Source organism: Prionailurus bengalensis, chromosome C1, assembly GCF_016509475.1.
Source record: "Prionailurus bengalensis isolate Pbe53 chromosome C1, Fcat_Pben_1.1_paternal_pri, whole genome shotgun sequence".
NCBI classification, from domain to species: domain Eukaryota; kingdom Metazoa; phylum Chordata; class Mammalia; order Carnivora; family Felidae; genus Prionailurus; species Prionailurus bengalensis.
The window spans coordinates 53,004,008-53,019,785 of NC_057345.1; the positions used below are offsets into that span (position 1 = coordinate 53,004,008).

Here is a 15,778-nt window from a genome sequence, read left to right on the forward strand (position 1 = left end):
CTGGCCATCCCCTGATTGAGTGCACTCTCTCTCTCTGTCTGTCTCTCTCTCTCAAAATAAATCAATAGACCTAAACAAAAAGACAGTGGAAGGACTACAGATGGGATTTATTTTCCTGATTGTGTTGGTTTATCTAAAATACAAACACCCATGGGGTGCCTGGGTGGCTTGGTCGGTTGAGCGTCTGACTTCAGCTCAGGTCATGATCTCACAGACCGTGAGTTCAAGCCCCACATCGGGCTCTGTGCTGACAGCTCAGAGCCTGGAGCCTGTTTCGGATTCTGTGTCCCCCTCTCTCTCTGCCCCTCCCCTGTTCATGCTCTGTCTCTCTCTGTCTCAAAAACAAATAAACGTTAAAAAAAATTTTTTTTTAATGAATAAAATACAAACACCCACAACAATACATCTGATGAACAAGGCAGAAAAGAACATGGTTTAGGAGAAGTGGCAAGGACATAACATCAGTGCTATCATGTATGGGGAAATTTTATTAAAACATATGCTATAATAAATGGAAGGTGAGTCTATACAGAGAAAAATATTTTCAGATGGACCTCTACTTAGAAGTTTGCAATTTTAAGAGACTCAGATATTCGTACAGCTGATGTTACTAGTTTCCAGCTCCTGCTGCTATTAATGCGAGACCAAACCTAGCCAGTCGCTACCCACATGCTCAATGCTTGCACACGTATGCACACACATCACACTCCTACCCCTTACCAAAGCCCCAGTTCTGCTTATCAGCTCAGGAGCCTCTGTAACCAGAGTTTGTCTCCCATCCACACAGGAGCTAAGGGAATTATAACAACACAGGATGATGGACAGCCAGCAAGTACAACTGTGATCCCTTTTACTTAGTACCTCCAAATCCAATAGGGCCAAGCCTCCAGAGGCCGACTGGCAGGAAGCTCTGTATTTCTTAGCATTTTCATTCCCAAAACAGTTCCAGGAGTTCTAACCTTTATGTCCTTTGAGGCCCACTGGTTGGGGACCCTTCTAAGTACCTATGCCTTCCTCTTTGTGCCCTGGGGATTGCGCTTACAATCTATGTCCTGCCTGCAGCTCTCTAGCCCCTCTGCTCCGTGGGCTCCTGCTGTCACTGATTCTTCTCCATTGTCTACTTTGTCTCTATACTCCCAACTTGAACCTGCTATGTTCCCATGGGGCTAGACAAACTCCCCTAAATCACCCACCACCCACCCACCCCCATCTTTGCAAACCCCTTCTTCTGCTTACATCTGGTCCTGTCATGAAAGGGTCACTCTCCTGCCCACCCCACCCCCCAATTTTTTATCTGCTAAGTTCAACTCAATCAGCAGAAAGTGTTGCCCCCCTGAGCCAGGTGCTTGGTGCTGGGAATTCAGTGATGAATAAACAGGTCTCCATGCCCTTAGGAATTTACATTCTGTGAGGAAGAAAAAGCCAGGAATAGATCATTTCAAAATAATATGGTAACAATCCACAAAGATGTGCCCAGGTTAAATGAGAACATAACCCATCATGGTGGTTTAGGAAGAGTCTGAGAAGGAATTGATGTCTTTCAGCAATCTGTAAGAGCTGGTTAGCCAGATAAAGAAGAGGAAGAAAGTCCAGGTAGAGAGCCTAGGCAAGGTGATACAGGGAAAAGACAAGCAGTTCAGTGCTGCTGTTTCAAATGTGAAGCAGAATGGGCATCAATAAAAGAAAGGTCAATAGGAAAAATATCATGGAAGTTTTGCAGTGTCATGTTAGGAAGCTTGGGTTTAATTCTATACTGCATGATCTCTTAAGCTTTTTACATCACAGGTGATCATTAAAATTAATGAATTCCATGACCCTGTTCTAAAAAAAAAAAAAAAGCCTATGTGCACATACAGATATACAGGCAAATACAAGGTGGCCCACAATTACAGCCCCCAGATCTATACCCTTAGAAGTCAATCCACATTTAAAACCCTGAAAATGGAGGTAGGCAGGGTAAGCTGGGGTGGTGAAGGGAATCTTTTGCAGTATTTTAAACAGAGAATTACATGATCACATGTTAGTTTTACATACATTACTGTGAGGTATCATGACACACAAGTCTGGAGGCAGAGAGTATAGTATAAAGATGCTCTGTGTTCTAGCAAGAATAACAAGGCTGTGAACTTGGGTACTGGTAATAAGGCTCGAGAAGAAGCTAGAAAAGCAGCGGGTCTGGTTGAGTACTTGAAGGTGAGTCATGAGGAAGAGAAGTCAGAGGGGAACTTCAGATTTCCAGCTTGAGAAACTGGATGAACAAAATGGAATAGGAGGCTAGTGAAGAAGAGGAAAGGTATTTGGTTCATTTTTGGACATTTTGAATCTGAAATGTCTTTGAAACAGCTGGCTGAGAACCAGGCAATTGAGTACACGATGCTGAAGTCCCAAGGAGAAATCAAGGCTAGTAATATCAACTTTAGGGGTCATATGAGAATCTACCAACTTGATTTTCATTGCATTGAAGTTACCCATATAAATACCAATTTCTAAAAATTCAGAACAAAGAATGTTTTAATTTTACCTTTTCCTTTTACCTTAACATTTTCCCTAGAACAAAATTGTAAAGAAAAGACAAAGGATTATGCAATTACTATCACAGTGTTCCCCTACAGGGTCAAAGGAGCCACAGAACCACCATATCATCAAGAAATCTAGCTAAACCCTCAAATTGGGTATACTCTCTTCTCACTAAAATGTCCTGTCTTCATTTTCACTCTACATTCACAGTTCTATAAGGTTCAAGTTAAAATCTATTGGATATAAAAGGTAGCCAAAAAAGTTCGATCTTAGATCCTACTTGATATTTTAATAGGAAAAATTCTTGTATAGTCAGTTTTATGTAACAGAATAAAATCATTTTATTGTGCTACAATGTTAGTAAAATTAATACATTGCTGGGAATCTGTAAGCTATCATACCTGAACATGAAATTGACCATGGGAGCCTTCTAAACTGTCTTCCCCACAATCCATTCTCCACAAAGCAGCCAGAGAAATTTTGTAAATGGAAATCAGAGCATGACTGTCTTTGGCTTAAACCATTGAATGGATCCCCATGGCTATTCAAATAAAACCCAAACCTCCCATCATGTAGGGAGGGTCCCACCCTAATTATATCTCCCTCTACTCTCTCTAGCCCTCCCTGGTTCCTTTTTTAAGCCTAGCTTTTCCCTGACTATAACTACTGTGTTTTCATCTTCCTGGAAGTATCTGCCCTCAGTTGCATAAAGCTGGATCCTTTTCATCTTATCTTTCAGGTATCATCTCAAAAACCACTCCTGACAGAGGCCTTCCTTGACCACCATATCTAACCCTTAACTACCTACTGCACTTTCTGTCACATTACTCTTTTACTGTCTAGCCAGCACTTACTGCGATCTGAAATTATGATTTTTGTTTTGTATACTTGTTTTGTTTTTGTGTACTTTATTGTATCCTGGAGCCATAAAGCATAAAGGAGACATAAAGGCAGTCACTTCATTTGAATTGTTTTCATGGCACATAAGAAGTCCTTAATGTTTGTGGAATGCATGAACTAATTTAACTGATAGCCAGTTTCTGTAAAATTAGCTAAATAACTAGCTAACCAGAAGGTACTCTGAACAATGATGTCAACTTCTGTAGTCGGCACTGTCAAGCGAGCACCTCAGTAGTAGCTCTCAGTCTGCTGTAGAAGACGACAGGCAGTTGTGATCCAGTGTGATAAATGCTAACGAGGAGGTAAACACAGGGTCCTCTAGGATCACAAAAGAAAGATTCCACGAGGGCGAAGTTAAATCTGAACGACGAGTGAAGGAAAAGTGGTGGGGGAAAAGGGCGGAAGGAATGTGGTAAATGTCTAGAGAAGGCAAAGTAGTGCAAAACCCTGTGGCACAAGATGGGAACCTGATACATTTGAAATACTTCCCTGTTCCCGGAGCATCCCCCCAAGGTAACTGTCGGGTTTGAAGCCATAGTAATATTTGTAACGTATTATGAATGATAGCTTGCCATATACCTTATGATTAATAAGCTCAGACTTGTATGTAGTGATTACTTATTACCAGACAGTTTCTGGTATTCAAAGAAGAGTGAAAGCATTTCAGAGAAGGACTGTGAGTGAAGGCTTCTGAAAGATCCTGGGACTTTACCCCACCCTCTACACTAATTGGGTACAGTCCACTTTGGTGGACTGAGTTGGCGTGGGGGGCGGGAGTTGTTGTCTTGACAACAGATCTCATTGGCCTGTCAAAGTGAAACTGTTGGACGAGTGGCTGCGAAGCTTTCCAGAGGCTTGCCCCGGTCGCTGATTGGATAAGGGGCAGCCAAACTCCCCCACTCCTTTCCCGCAGGGTTCTGTTGCTTGGCAACCGATTTGCGACCTCCTGCGAAGCGGGCACCCAGTTACACCTGTGAAACGTAAACTACCCGACTAACGAGGGCCCCACGCTGCCCTGCGCTTACACTTCTCCCGCTCGCCGCCCGCACGGACGACACGGGTTGTGCCAGGTGCTCATCCAAGTTTGCCTTGAGACCAGGCTGTGGGCTGGCACGGCGGTCACACACCGCAGTTGAGCACGTGCCCGGTTTCCTTCTTGAAGTCAGAGGAGAAAAAAAAGTCACTGTTCTATGTCCAATTTAGAGCCACTTCTGTTGGGAGGACACAGCGTTCTGGGGCTCTAGAAAACAAGATTTATGTCGGAGTGGGACAGTGACCGGTAATCTCAGACATCTGTCTCAGAGTGCACCCTAGGAGTGTGGGGACAAGTGCCAGGCCCTTTGCTGCCTTATCATGCACCGCAGGGCTTACTTCTTGCTGGAAAGAGACTTCCAAGAGTTGAAGGAGAACAATTTTAAGGTAAGTACCGGGAACCTGGAGGGATGGGTTTCGTTGGGGTACAAATTTTTAAAAATCATTTTGATCCGTGTTTATTCTAGAAGGCATAATTTAGTTAAACCTAATTTGCCACTACAGCATTGTTATTTAATGAGTTGATTGCACTGTAACACTATAATAATAACAATTATTATTACTTCATAATAACAGTTCACAATATTGAGCATATTATGCTAAGTAATTTATGCATATTTAAGCCCTGAATAGCAAGTAGTAATTAGTAGGTGCAGGGCTGTGGCTTGTTAATTACAATATCATAAAATAAGTAGTGTTGGGGTGCCTGGGTGGCTCAGTTGGTTAAGTGTCTGAGTCTTGATTTTGGCTCAGGTCATGATCTCACTGTTCCGTGGGTTCCAGCGCCATATCTAGCTCTGCTCTGGCGGTGTGGAGCCTGCTTGAGATTCTCTCTTTCTCTGCCCTGCCCCTTCTAAGATAAATAAGTAAACTTTTCAAGTAGTGTTTTGTTTTACCTACATTAAGTAGAAACCTAAGTCTTAGAAAGGTTCAGTAAATATTTGGCCCTAGGATTCTATCATAGGGTTTTCTGATTCCAAACCCCCTTGCTCTTAAGTCTTAAGTTCTACTAATCAATGTCTAGTGCACTTTTCACCAACTGCTATCATAATGCACGAGTGCCTTTCCTTTATAATTTTAACACAGAGGAAGGCTTTGCCCTGAGTGCCACCACAGTGAGGTCCATAGGTGCCACAGGCTGATGTATCACTTATGGTATGGAGAATTAAAAATGAAAGGGGGGGAGGGGGTACTTAAGAGAAAGAATGGCAAGAAAGCCACCTTAGAGGGAATGCACAGAGGGCTTTGTCCATCCATTGGGACAGTACCTCAAGTATATGAAAATTTTATTTTTATATACAAGCATAATTTTGGAATTGTGTTTTTCTTAATGAAAATTTTTTACTTCATTCCTTCAATAGAGCATCCATATAGTTTTTTAAAGCTCTGAAGAAATTCCTGCTTTCCAACTCTTTCCTTCTTTTCTATTTGAAATCTTAAATTAGCTATTGATTTATATAAGCCACACATCTCAGTCTTGACTTTGTAGTCCCGCTTGCAATTTCCATGCTTATGATTTATTTTAAATTTACTATTGTGTGTATTTCTTGGAATCTACCTTAACTTCTGTGTAATAAGACAATATCTAGCATCTCCCCAAATCAACAAATAAATAAATTTATCAGGAAAAGAAAACGTGGAGTTTTTGGAATTCATTGTAATTTGACATCTGATCTTCAAAGCTGTGATATTTAATCTTCCACTTTGCTTTTTTTTTTAAATTAAAGGGTATTACTGCCTTTCCTGTAAGTGAAGATCTGATGGAATGGGGAGCTAGTATTCAAGGTCTACAGAATACAGTTTGGCAAGGTTTGTGTTTTCAAAACTAATTTGCTTTTTAAAAGTCTTTATGCTATTATCAGCCTATTTTCTTTCATGTATATAATAAGGTTATAATATATAAATTCTAAAATTTTTAAAGTATTCACGTGTTATTTTTTCATTATGTGCCTTAATTTCTTGCCATTTGTCAACATAGATGGAAATTTTAGATTTGAATTTTTCTTTATGCCAAATGTTAATGTTCTTACACTTTTAAGAAGCAGACACAGTAAAGTATATCAATTGGGAATATCATGTAAGCCTTCCATGAAATCAGAGAATAGCTATCAAAATTCCTACTTGCACAGAAATCCCACAATTATCTCTCACTTCTTTCCTCTGTGATTTTCCCCCCAAATTTTCACAAATCAAATTTTTAAGAAGACTGGGCCACTATAAACGTTAATGACCATGCACTTTTTCTTTGTGGTTTAACAAGATAGATTTGTCGAGTGAAGCAGGGGAGAGAAACATAAGTGGATAATTGTAAAAAAAATATATAATACGTGATAGTAATGGATTTTGAATGGAATGCTGAGGAGGCAGTGATTAGTTAATTTCACCTTGGAAAGTCAGGAGTGGCTTCTCAGGGAAGTGACACTTGAGTTGAATCCTTAAGAGCGGGTAAAAGTTTGTCAGGTTTAGAAGGAGAGGAAGGAAATTCAGTCTGAGTGAACAGCATGGCAAAAGCTTATCAACAAGAAATGGTTCTGGAACAGTGAGTTCAGTAAATATGAGCAATACAGTGCAGGAGGCAGGTGTTAAGGGATGGAGTCAGTGGGCAAAAAGAGTTGATGGGAAGCAGGCTGAAAACACAGTGGGATTAGATTGTGCGGAGTGTGTTATACTGTGTAGGGGAGTCTACATACCCTGTGATCCAATTTACTTATAAATAAAAATCCAGGGACCTTGAGGAGGCTAACGTGTAGAGAAACTTCAGGTTTCAGGTATTCAGTGCCACATGACACTTCTGTAAAAATGTTTGTGTCTTTATCATAGGATTATTCTTCCAACTGACAATAAATTTTACATCGGAGTACAATTTGGTGCCTCCAGTTGTGAAATTCTTAACAATTCCTTTTCATCCAAATGGTAAGGACCAAATGAGATTTCTTCATTGGGGCTCTGTCCCTATTGTCCTTGTTCCTCATAAGTGTTTAAGAATGTTTCTTTTTAACAACTTTGTTATGGTTATATTAGTAAGCATGCTTATTGGGTAAAATATGCAAAGGCATGATAAAATTATCAACTTGAATCCTAACTCAGAGAGCTATTGCTCTCAACACTTAAATTTATTTTCTTTTTACTATGTATGTATTTTTCTACATAGTTGAAATATTACATATGAAGTTTTTAAAATGACATGTTTATTTCTGCATTATTAAACGTTCTTCAAAGGTCATTTTTGATGACCAAATGATAAACTTAACTATTCTCATATTGTTCAATATTCTCGTTGGGTCTAATTTTTTTATCATAAAAAATGATGCACTAACAAATTAACATTTTAGAAAGAAGTTAGTTAGAATGCTGTTCAAGTTATATACAAAGTGCATTCCTGATATATCAAAAATCTAAAAGTTTTACATACTAAAAAGAAGAAAATCTAATAGAAATTTTTATCAGCTTGATGAGGAAGGCCTTTTCAAATATGATAAAACCTAGAATCCATGAAAAAAGCATGGTACATTAAACTATATAAACTTTTTAAAACTTCTCTATGTCCAACAATATTATAAACAGAGACAAAACACATGACTTTTGCAAACCAAGGGAAAATATTTGCAATGAGAACAGAATATCTACAACATATAAAGAGCACTTAAGAATCAACAAGAAAAATTAAAGCAATAGAAAAATGGGCAAAAGTTATAAACAAACACTTTATAGAAGAAACATAACAAAAATAAACACAAAAAGATGTTCAGCCACACTAGTAAGAAAGTAAATGCATATTAAAACAAAAATTATGATTCATTGCTTATGTTGACAAAATGTTAAAAATCTACACAATTTTAGTAGAGGTAGGCAAACATGGGCTCTCTGACATAATGATGACCTTAGTGTGACCTATGTGGGAAGCAGTTTGACAGTTTCTAATCAGCAATAAAGGGCAAACAGCCCTAAATCCATGTAATACCATATTTATAAATGATTCCATAGAAATAGTAGCACAAGTGTGGAAGAGTATGTTTAATATTTAAAGATGTTTGTTCCCAATAACAATGTTGGAAACAGTAAAAAGGGAGACAAACACCAGTGTCCATTGATATTGGAATTTTTAAATAAAATATCTTACAGCTATATACATAACAAGGAAGATATATAAAAGCAAGACTTTTTGGTCATTGCTATATTCCAAGAATATTCACTACTTGGCATATATCCGGTGTTCAAATATTTTTAAATAAATATGTCCAGTGACACCTGGATGGGTCAGTCGGTTAAGCATCCGACTCTTGATTTTGGCTCAAGTTATGATCTTGCACTTGTGAGATCGAACCTCACATCAGGCTCTGTGCTGACGGTGCGGAGCCTGCTTGGAATTCTGTCTCTCTCTGCCCCTCTCCTGCTCTCACCTGCAAGAGCTCTCTAAACAAACAAACATCAAATAAATAAATAAATAAATAAATAAATAAATAAGTCCGGAAATATGTTGATGATTCACTGTTAAATGGAAAAAAAAACACACTTCAAAGAATAACATGTAAGATATAATTCCATTTAATGAAAAAACAAAAACCATACACACACTCACATGCACACATGTGTGTGTATATTTGTATAGACCAACTAGTAATAATTCTAAAGAGTGGCATTAGTAGGCAAGGGAGTTTTCATATTTTACTTTATATACTTTCATATAATTCTTTCCAAGTACATTATTACTTTGTAATTTTTAAAAATCCCTATTTTTAAGGGATAAAATTAAATTCATGGTACAAAATTCATTGTGTATGTTTTCTATTATTTGCTTAAAATAAACACAAATGAAGTTACTGGTTAAATATGGGGGGGCAGGTGGTCTTCTTAACTCATAGTTACAAACCTTCCATTTCCACAAAGTACAAAGAGCTTCTGTCTCAAGGAGAGAAAGTATAGAACATCTGTGATTGCTGGTCTTTCCCTCCGTCACTACTTGAGTGACTTATCTGTTGGGGAAATAGGAGGAAAAATTGAACACGTGTGCCTCAGCACTTTTTCAACACTTTATTTCCAACCAGCCTTCCCAGAGAATGGGCGCCGTCTCACTTTCTCCAGGCAAGAAACGGGAGGCCTTCAGTTTGGGTGTTAAGTCCAAATCAGGGGGGCTTTTTGTGGAGCTTGATTAAAGCCATTGATCATGCATTCTCCATATCGATCTAACCTACAGTAAAGTTGATGTTTCACAGTTAGGCCTGTTTCATTATGTATGAACTCAGGAGGAGCAGAGTATTATTTATTAGCCCCCAAACTCCAAAAGATGGCTGTATATAGTTCTAAGTGTTTAGATACATAAAGCCAAGTTGCCTTTCTGGATGCTATTTACACTTCCACCAGTAACTGTGTACAAAGTTCTCATTTTATCACTCTCCAATTCTGGGCATGGAAACTTCAGAGACTTTTTTTTTTTTTGCCAATTTTATAAAAATCTCACTTTTTTATTTTAATAAGCACTTCTTTGAATATTTGTGAGTTAAACATTTTTTCATGTCTGTTGATGGTATTTCTTATTTTGCAAATTGTCAGACTTGGCAATGTTTATTACATTGTCTTAGATGTGGCAAATATTTCCCTCTGTCACTAATTTTTAAATTTTGCTTATGCTGGCTCTTTTATATCTGGGATTTAAAATTTTTTATGTAATCATATCTATTAGTCTTGTCCTTTGAGATTTTTGTAATTATCTTTAAACTTTGATGACCCTTTCCCCAAACACAATCAAATCATCATTTTAATATTCTTTTAGTTGTTCTGTAGTCTTATTTGTCATATTTAACTCTATTCTTTCTTTAAAATACCGATTTAGTTAACTGAGGTGCCTGAGTGGCTCAGTTGGTTAAGCATCTGACTTTGGCTCAGGTCATAATCTCATGGTTCACAAGTTTGAGCCCCACGTGGGGCCTGTGCTGACAGCTAGGAGCCTGGAGCCTGCTTTGGATTGTGTCTCCCTCTCTCTCTGCTTCTCTCCCCCCCCCCCCCGCCCCGCCTCTCTCAAAAACAAGCATTACAAAAAATTTTTTAACAAAATAAAATAAAATACTGATTTAGTTAATTAACAGTGTCAGGGGATATGCTAAGCTCTATGTATCTTTCCAATCTGTATATAACAGAACAAAGCTGGCAGAGAGGTTTTGCTGTCCTCATCATGCAGTATCATTTCTGGATGTAAGGCATTTACTCTGTGACCAGTGGGAAGGGGGGGAACCACAGAGGGGAAAACAGCTTCCTTCAGGAAATATGATGTAGAAGTTGCACACTTTCCTTCTGCTGATATCCCGCGATTACATCTTAGTTACATGGTCACATCTCGCTGGAGGAAAGGCTGGGGAAAATGCGGGCAACCATGTATTTATCTAAAATCACAGAGAGGGATGGAGATGGGGGCAGGCATAGAGCTTCTTATCACAGAAGAAATGGAAGAAAGGAAGAGTAGATACCAGAGGACAATGAGTAGTCTGCACACTTGTTGATTATCTTTTCTTTTGCCGCTGACTCATAATTGCACTTTTAACATACAACAATTGTAACCCATAGTAGGATTTGTTTCTAAAGGCTCTTATCACATTGTTTAATCTCACATCCCACTCCAGGGTTATAATTATTATAGTTTTACAACACAATGTCAAATCCAACAGCTCTCTTTTCACCTTTTCACAATTTTCTTTTCACTTCTTAGCTTTTTATGGCAAGGTTTTTCTATTAGGGTACAAATGTTTCTCTTATTATTTACAAGAGTTTTTAATATGCTAATAAAACGTATTGTACTTTATCTTTTAATTCTTTTCAGTGAAGATAGTTTCTTTCATTGTATCCCCCTTTCACACATTAGGAAAGTGAGACCTAGAGAGGTAAAGTTAAATTGCTCAAGGTCACAGAGCTGACAAAGCAGGGGAGTCAATGTTCAGATCTATGTGTATGCTTTTAACAGCTACACTATATCAACTGCCAGTCACATTCACTGAAAATACTTTTCTGCTTTCTCATTTGCTTTCTGATTTTGCCTGTGATATTTTGATGTTCATAAACTGTAAATAATAATTTTATTATATGTGTCAATATTAATGTATTATTTCAATACAGTAGACCAAAATACTGGTCGGGCCTGTATAGATTTTTTTGGACGACCCTGCTAAGTGGAATACAAGCTATACATTGAGCAGCATTCTATTTACCCTCCAGGTAAGAACAGAGTAATACAGTGTTCTCTTTAAATTTGTTTACAAGTTTATTTATTTATTTTGAGAAGTGGGGAGGGTCAGAGAGAGAGAGAATCCCAAGCAGGCTTCACACTGTCAGCTCAGAGCCCAATGTGGGGCTCGATCTCATGACCATGACCACTCTCAAAATCAAGAGTCAAATGCTTAACCGACCGAGCCTCCCAGGCACCCCTAATGCTCTCTTTAATACTTTGAACTCTCCCAGTTATTCAAAATATAAGGAATAAGATGTACAATGCATATTTAAATGTTTGAAGGATTTGAGTAAGCTTATGTAAATCAATAACATTTTTACACCAAGGTTATAAAGTGGGACTTACAAAGATTATTATTTTAAAGTGAAATTGATAGGTCTCTTTACAATGAGAGAATGCATATTTTATTTAAAAAAAGAACTGGATGGTTTCAATTCTAGAAATACAGTCTTAAGTTTTCTTTTGGCTTCTAACTTCACTTCATAATATTGGATGTGATCCTTCTTCATTCATGAATCTTGCCTTGCTCAGAGAGGTGAATCAAATGGCTAGAACTTAAAATGTTCAGCTTTATCAGCTTGGCTTCTGACAGTGCTAGTGACTTGCTCTTTTATAACTTTCATATCAAACCCAGGGAACAATTAAACCAGGGATTCCCCGCCCCCCCCCCCCCCCCCCCCCCCGCCGACTGATGCCTGTTTCTGGAATGCCCCCTTGCCTCTTGGATGCATCGTCCTAAGAAGCATGCCTCAGTGTTGTGTTATTTCTGTCCCTCAATGAGCCTCCTTTCTCCTCTGGTGCTAAAATAAATTATTTCAGTGGCACTTGCTTTGACCACTTATAATCCAGCTCAGCGATGTCTTTTCCATGGACCTACTTATATCATTAATAATATCTGAAGATAAACTATTAAATGTTGATTATCTGGAATACTTAGAGAATAAAGTATTCTGGCTTAATTGAATTCTCTCCATCACACAGAATTATAAGAGAAATTCTGTTTCTTATTTTTGAAAAAAAAATGTTCTGTGTAGTCATCTTAGTATATACTGAGAAAAATAATCTTTTTGAAGTTTAAATGCTCAAGCTTATTCATTCATTCATTCATTCTACATATATGTACTGAGCATCTACCTGTGTTAGGCCATGTTTGGGAAGAGATATTTGAGCAAACACTGGAAAGAAGTAAGGGAGTGTGATACGCAGGTCTCTGGGATTGATCTTCTGGATTCCTTCAGAGTGAGTCACATTCCAATCTCTTCTACCCAAATTAGGATCTGCCTGAAGAATAGTAAAACCAAATGTTCCCAAAATGTAATGAGTGAGGGCAATCCAGAATGAAATGATAGAGAATTTGAATTGCAGACTAATTTAATAAAAGGAAGATTTAGGGCTCTGAGTTCAGGGTGCTTCGTCCTGCCACTTCACACCTTTGTACCACTGGACAAATTTCTTCACTTCTAAATACCTGAAATTCTCCATCAGTAAAATGGGGCTGTTAGTAAACTCCCTTGTATAACTTGTGAGGATTAAATAAATTAATACATGAACTTAGAATCATGAGTGGTCCAAGAAAAGAACTCAATAAAAGCTAGTTAATATTATGATTGTTCTTACCTTTAACAAAGTGACAGCAAAGTACAGCCAAATATATCATGGAAAGCCAGTAGATGACACAGTTGTTTGTCTTTTTATTTTCCAGATAGATTTATAAAACAAACATGCTCACGTTACAGATCTGTAAGATAGTACAAAGGAAAAGAAAATCACTGATAGTCATAAAGAAAACCCCTAATCCTGCTGTTATTAACATATCCCTGTAATGTTTTCTCCTCTGTTTTTTTTTGTTTGTTTGTTTGTTTGAAATCTTTCAGTTCCACATTCACTACAGTGTCAAGCTCAGTTCTGTTGCCTGACAAACAACCCCCTTGTCCTCACACCTGGGCTTCATTCTCTCCCTGACGTACCATGCAGCCCCCTCGTATTTTATCTTCATGCTTTTCTTCACTCACAGTGCGTGGTTCAGTTCAGGTTAAAAAGCATTTATAGAACTCTCAATTCTAAAGTTACAAACTCAAGCAAGTCTTGGACCTTGAGAAGTGCCCAGTCTGGTTTCTGCCTGACAACCCAGTCTCTCCTTCCCTCTTGATCAGTCTGTCTGGCAAGCGGCTGCTCCCATCAGCAGAGTCAGGGCAAATGAGTCCTCCTTTGGGATACCTTTCCTGACTTTATTTCATAGGTAGAACTGATGGGTTTGGTGTTTGAGGAATTTCTTGTGTCCCCCACCCAGTAAGTAGTACTCTAAACAGATTTCTATCAAGGCACTGTAATACTGTAAAGCACATACTGTTTTCTTATCTGTCTTCTCCTGTTGGACTAGAAGCTCCTCGAGGTCAGGGAACAGGTCCAATTCATCTCTGATTCCCCAGTACCTACCCAGGACAATGCTGACGGTAGGTACTAAGTAACACAAATGGAAGAACGAACCTGAATTGTTGCATTGTTTCATTTATGGTTTATATCTATAAATGACTGGACCTGTTTATTTTTCACTTAATATTTTATCTCAAGTAATTTTCATATTGCTGCAGTTAATATTTTAATAGCTATTTAATGGTCCTTTTGAGGTCAGCACTGCCCAGTAGAACTTTCTGCACTGACAGAAATGTCCAGTATCTGCACTGTCTTAATACGGTGGGCACTAGTCACATGGCTACTGAGAACTTGAAACGTGGCTGGTGTAACTGAGGAGGACTCAGTTTTTCACTTATTTTATTTAATTTAAATTTCAATAGCCACATATGGCTAGTGCCTACTGTAATGGACAGTACATGGATAGGCCATCATTTCTGAATACTTCCCTTTAAATAACAGATGAGACCTACGTATAATTATCACATTGTTTTTCAAGGGAGTAGCATTTGAAATGTGTTTAAAATATTTTAAAGTCTAACTATACTAATCATTTCCTCCTAAAATTTTTATAATCTCATAAAATATTTTAAGAACACTTGTACTTCAATATATAGTGCAAAGGTAAATGCCAACACCTATCCATAAAAGGAATTCCAAATTCATGGGCTTTAACTAATTGAAAATTATAAATTGTACCTACTGTTACAGTTGTTTACCAATGCTTCAGGTTTGTTTTGTACTTATCCTCTGGAAATATGCTTTATGTTCTTTCATACGATCACATGGCTAATTTAAAAGTTGGACCTTTATTTTTTTTTACTATTTTAACAAGGTGTCTCATTGATACATTTGAGTATATTCCAGTTCTTAAAATCATTAAGTACATGTAGTAGCTTGTGTACACATTATACGGAAAGGTCTTGGGCACAGTGTCAACGTGAAGACTATTGAATAAACTTTACCAGATGTGCCTCTGAGTAAGATTGCCTCTCCAGCCAAAGACCAAAAGCTTGCTCTTGAAGATAAGTTTGATCTGCTTCCTGCCCGCTTTGAGAGGTATAGTGCAACCCACACTGAATCCTTATTCAAGCAAGTTACAATATTCTTGGAAACATAGCTCAAATGTATTTTCCAAACAGAAAAACTCAAATAACAGCAGTAAGTTCTTAATGCTTTTGAGATATCAGATGTCAGATTATTGCTTTCATTGGTCATGACTGCCATCGTTTCCATGACACATAAGCCACAATTATCCACTTGGATCTACATGTAGGTATTCTGGTAGTTATTATTTTGGCTGTATTTTATTATCTAATTTGAATGTTGTAATAGTCACAATACTGAATTATTGAATAAATACTTGCAATTTGGGGAAATAATTAAAAATTTGAGGTGATGGATAGACAAGATTATGGTTTAGCGGAACTATCAAGTTTTGGTTACTACTGGTCACCCTATTTTGCCCAGATGCACATATACTATAGCAGGCAGAATTTTCAAGATATCCTAAGACTCCCATCCTCTGGTTATTCAGTATAATATACATACTGCTGTAAAAGGACTTTGCAGATGGAATTATGGTTACGAATCATCTGACCTTAAAATATGAAGGTAATCTTGAATTATACAGGGGGACCCAAAGTAATTATATGGCCTGTTACCAACAGAAGAGGAAGACAGAAGAGTCACTCAGAGAAA

At 37.9% G+C, this 15,778-nt stretch overlaps 1 protein-coding gene across 1 annotated transcript in view; it reads left to right on the forward strand.

Moving 5' to 3' along the window:
* The first annotated feature begins 3,504 nt into the window (after positions 1–3,504).
* Positions 3,505–15,778, forward strand: part of UBE2U (ubiquitin conjugating enzyme E2 U) — a 59,364-nt gene continuing 47,090 nt past the window's right edge. The window contains 5 exon segments of the mRNA XM_043575175.1: positions 3,505–4,836; positions 6,177–6,258; positions 7,270–7,362; positions 11,554–11,585; positions 11,587–11,652. Of these exon segments, the coding sequence (XP_043431110.1) occupies positions 4,771–4,836; positions 6,177–6,258; positions 7,270–7,362; positions 11,554–11,585; positions 11,587–11,652 (339 nt within the window). The 5' untranslated portion in view covers positions 3,505–4,770.